Source organism: Sphaerulina musiva, assembly GCF_000320565.1.
Source record: "Sphaerulina musiva SO2202 unplaced genomic scaffold SEPMUscaffold_5, whole genome shotgun sequence".
Lineage (NCBI taxonomy): Eukaryota > Fungi > Ascomycota > Dothideomycetes > Mycosphaerellales > Mycosphaerellaceae > Sphaerulina > Sphaerulina musiva.
In genome coordinates, this window is record NW_016017387.1 from 337505 (window position 1) to 342597 (window position 5093).

A 5093-nucleotide genomic window follows, 5' to 3' on the forward strand; every position below is an offset into this window, starting at 1 on the left:
CAGGCATTCCTTCATCTGCCCCGGTCCTGGTAGAGATGGTGTGGTCTCTTTTTTTTTTTTCTTTTTTTTTTTTTTCTTTTTTTTTTCGTTTTCATTTTTTGTGGGTTTCATTCTCTCGCTCTCGCACTAGGAGGTATGTCCAGTGGTTTCCTGGAAAAGACTGGCACTACGGGACCACAAAAGGATTCCATGTCGCTGTCAGCCCATGGCTTGACCATTCACCAACACTGCCGCTGTCAACTCTGTTCTGCACACAAAGCACTCGTGACTCTCCCGTCTTCACTCACACGACGCTGACATCGCATGTCGGGAGTTGCAGCGGCCGCGGACGAGGTTCTCATCTCATCTCATCATGCAGACATGCACTAGTTCTAGAACTACTCGAAGCAGGGCATGTACACAGACAGTACAGTGTACTAAAATGTACATCTGACGGCTCGCGGGCTTTGGGTGCTCCCTTGTGCCGATGCATCCGTGAGCCTCGAGGAACCACGCCAAGCCAAGCCAAGCTTACTCAGGCATCCACTCCTGGGCCCCGTGACCGGAACGTAGAGAGTGTAAGGTACTAAATGGGGATGGGTTCCCAAGGCATCCGCTCTCCAGCCCGCCTCGCATCCTATCCGACATCCATTCTAGCCTCTAGGAGGACCTATACATAACTACCTGACCGTACAGGGACTCTGTGGTGGTCGAGATACCACTTCCCGTCGTGTACGGGCCATGTGCATCTGTAGCAGGCCAGTTCTACAGTTCTACAGTTCTACTGAACCTCCTAGTTGTAGGAGATAGCTGTAGCTGTAAGAGCCTTCTCATCTTGTGACGCTGCCGAGCAGCGATATGCTAGGATCCCTCCCCTTAACACAAAAGCAGCTGATGACAATGGAAGAGGCGCAGAGGCCTTGGAAACTCGTGAGCAGTGCTCGCCTTCAGTCTATGATTGCGACATCATAGGCCTAGATGCCCATAGGCCACAGTCACGACGCAAAGCTGTCAATTGCAGGACTGTCACAACCAGGAACTGGTTGACTGAAGCACATTGGAATGATTACAGTATATTTCGAGGTTAATGATTATACCTCTCCAGCTGGGATCATCAATCTTCTTCACGCTCCTTCCTCAATCATAATGTGGATGGCACTTGCTCAACAGAAACGAACTTTGGTGCCTTCCCTGACATAAAACAGGCAACAACAATGACCACCTTCTGCTGCCATTCTCCAGAAACACCCATTTTGTAGATACATGTACAACTCACAAGCACCACGCCCCCAAGCCGAAAAACACATATACCTTACAACAGTAACCATGAATTGTGCTCCCTCCACCACGAACTACCCACAGACTACTAGTCCTGTCGTCCCTAGTCAGCGCCTCCGGGTGGCCTTCAACCGCGAGACCAACTTTATACTATCACCTGAATATCAGCAGCAGCAGCAACAGCAGCAACAACAACAACAACATATACGACAATTAGGACCGCCCACTACGCAACAGCAGCATCACCCAGTCCCACACATCGACAATCACAACAACATCCGCCAAGAACCCATACTGCAGTCTCTCCACACCCCTGAAATTCACATGTCAGAGCCCATCAATAACAACACCTCTGCTTTCACATCTAACGCCTCACCCGTAGAAAGCCCCGCTCTGGAACCTACTGCCATCCTTCATGATCTCGAATATATGAAACCGAGCGTATATCGCGAGAACAGCGGCTTTGATGGCGAGGCTGCTCAAGCGAGATTTTTTGCTCGCCAGATTTCTTCGAGAAGGCTGGATAGTCCGGTGAGGAGGAGGAGGATGCCGATGAAGAGGGAGAAGGAGGGACTTGGAGAGAGGAGAGGATGTGAAGAAGATGGGAATCTGGGATCGTCAGCTTTTGGTGCTGGCGAGGTTGTAGAGGATGATTATGATAACGGCAACGATGCTGCTGCTGTTGCTGATGATAGGCGAGGAAGGAGAAGAAGAAGAATAGGCAGTGAGATTGGTCAGGATATGATGGTAGACGGGTAACCGATGGAGATTGAGCATTACGAACAACTACCTAGCCACCTTGACATGGTATATCATTTCCGGCTTTGCTCCTTTTACATGTCTAGTGATCTATCTAATTCATGATGAAATTTCAAACCAGCCCCAAAAAAAGTCCGCAGTTGCCGCGGAACTGGACGCGATGGCTGCTACGAATCGCTTGCTTGCTTGAACTGTCAAGCTCTGTCTCCGTCTCTCTCTCCCTATTTCTATCCCTCTATAAACCTACCTAGTAGCTTTGATCATCTCTCCCCTTCCAAAGAAGAGTGGACCCCAGAAAGGCAAGCCAAGGTATCTTAGGTAAGGGGCTGTTCAATAGCCTCCGGGGTCAACTTTGCTTATACAGTTTTCAGTATTTCTCTCTACAGCTGCCGCACTAACTACGCTAGCTTATAGCTAGACTGACCGTCGATTCTAGTCGTACTGTAGTATAGACTATTAGTCTATAGTATATAGATACTATTGGCCGTATGTTTAATAGATTACAGACATAGTTGCTAAGTTATATATATTATACTACGTAACCTTAGTATAGGTCGAAAGCCGTACTTTACGTCGTATACGAGAAAGGTATTTTTCAACTATATTACTATCGCGCTAAGCGCGTAACGCAATGCAACGTATATATAATATCAATTACGTTAATATAGAGAACTTATCAAGCGTATTCTAGCGTACCGTAAAGCAACTATATTCGCTAATTGCCTACTATCTACTATACCGAGAGAGAAACATACGAACGCTAGATAGCCCCTAGGCTCTAAATATATCGCTAATCTCGAGAAGGAAGCCGCTATAAAACGCGCTACAAAGAAGTCTAACAAGCGTAAGGCTGTCGATAGTAATAATAACATTCTACGCCGAAATTCTAGTTAATCCTAGCCGTATACCTTTACTTAGTCGCAAACCCTCTATACAATATACGTTCTTAACCCGAGCCTAGAGGAGACTTACTACGACGATAGTAGAGATAGATCTCTATTATAGGGTAATAATAAACCGGTAGATAGGTCGTAGAAGCCGGAAGAGTACGCTCTTAGTAGGAGTGATTGCGAGGACGAAGAGAATAATTCGGCAACTAAGGAGGTTACTAAGACTTAGGCGAACGGCGAGCAGAAGAGGGTAAAGCGCAAACTATTTCTATAGGACAAGGCTCGCGTATTAGAGCTTATAGTAGTTTGTATATACGCCGAATTCATTATAAAGAACCGCTATAGGGATAAGACACTTCGGAAGAACTAGGCCTCGTTATAGGTTAGGTTAGGTATAGGTTGGGTACAACCTAACGTTAATACCCAACCCCGCAAATAAGGTAGGTACCCAGCTTATAAGCTAGGTACAACCTAACGGAAAAAACCTAATAGGTATACCTAATAGGTATTACGATAGGTATTACGTAAAACCTCTTCTAGATATAGAATAAATATAGTAAGCGCTTCTAGAACAGTAATAAGCCTCGTATATACCGTACTGCCTGAACTCGCTAACAATAGCTGCCGACTATGCCTACCGACTACGAGAATTAGGAAAAAGCAAATTAATTCAGGAGTTTACGGTAAGTACTTCGACATCTCCTTCTATAGCTAATAATACCTGCCGACTATACCTACCGACTACGAAAATTAGAAAAACCAAATCACTTCAGATCTTAGGCTTATAGTGAATGCTTCAATATCTCCTTCTCTAGCCTAGCTAGAACGCGTATCTAGTGTTTAAACCGACTTTCGGTTACTATATGCTACTGCCTTACTCTCTAGGCCTTACGCATCTCTATTCTTCGCTAGGCCGCTTAGAAAGCCGGCTCCGTCCTTATTAATAATAGGGTCCTTAAACAAGTAGCTCTAAGGATAAAGCGAGCTGAAATTTCTGTCTCTAGTCTGTCTCGTTCGGTAATAGGCTCTTCTATAAGTATACTTAGTATCTTGTCGATACTTCCCCTAGCTACGAATTCTTACGTACCCCGATTATTCGCTTAATCTATAGCTACCGTATACGCTGCCCTTGCTATATCCTCTAATTCTGTTATCTCCTCGTTAAACTCCTACTGCGACTCCTCTTCTTTATCCTCTCTCTCTATATCTGGTCGACTCTCCTAGAGAGAATTAGGACCCGTCTCCTCCAAATCTGGATAATCGAAAGGATTGTAGTCTTAGCTAAGCGAGATATCTTGATCCTAGGTACCTATATCCTCGTCGCTATACTAAAAATCTGCTTGACTGAGCGGTATACCTAGTTACCTAAAAGGAAAATCTGAATTCTCGGAAGCTATCTCCTCGTCTTCTTCTTCTTAGGCATTAATATAATCGAGGAGAGCCTAGAGATATTTATCCTCTATCGTTAGGGGTACCGTATTATCGTCCTAAGCATTCTCCTTATTAGCTAGAGGATAACTAGTTTGAACGCTAGGATTAGTATCTGGATCGTATTCCGAGCTCTTATTACCGCTCGAAATTACGATAGTCGCCTGCTTCTTACCGTCTGAATCGTTCAAACCCCTATTATCCTAATCGGCGCTAGGAGGATCTTAATCGTTCCCGTCTGTCTAGCTACTAGTATCTGCATTATCCTAATCGGTGCTAGGAGGATCTTAATTGTTCCCGTCTGTCTAGCTACCGGTGTCGCTATTATCCTGATCGGTGCTAGGAGGATCTTGATTATTCCCGTCTATCTAGCTACCGGTGTCGCTATTATCCTAATCGGTGCTAGGAGGATCTTGATTGTTCCCGTCTATCTAGCTACCGGTATCGCTATTATTCTAATCGGTACTAGGAGGATCTTGATTGTTGGCGTCTATCTAGCTACTAGTACCGGTTTAAGTACCCGTTTAAGCGCTAGGGTTATCGGGATCATCTGAGCTCTCGTCTTCGCTTAAGGATACGGGAGTCTTCTTTCTCTTCTTCGTAGTCGGCTTCTTTAGAGTTAGCTTCGATTTCGTCTTCTTCGTCTTTGATCGAGGCTTATATATCGTATTCGGGTTAACTAGGCCAGAGCTATAGGGAGCAACTACGTAATTGTCTAGCTTAGACATTCTACTCCTTTAGCAGCCTAGAAGACATTCG

At 45.2% G+C, this 5093-nt stretch overlaps 1 protein-coding gene across 1 annotated transcript; it reads left to right on the plus strand.

Moving 5' to 3' along the window:
- Positions 1-1242: 1242 nt before the first annotated feature.
- SEPMUDRAFT_107978 (uncharacterized protein) lies at positions 1243-2016 on the plus strand (the record flags this gene model as incomplete). The annotated part of the gene is made up of 1 exon (XM_016900710.1): positions 1243-2016. The coding sequence occupies one exon, from the start codon at positions 1243-1245 to the stop codon at positions 2014-2016; it is 774 nt and encodes a 257-aa protein (XP_016760583.1).
- Between the last annotated feature and the right edge of the window lie 3077 nt (positions 2017-5093).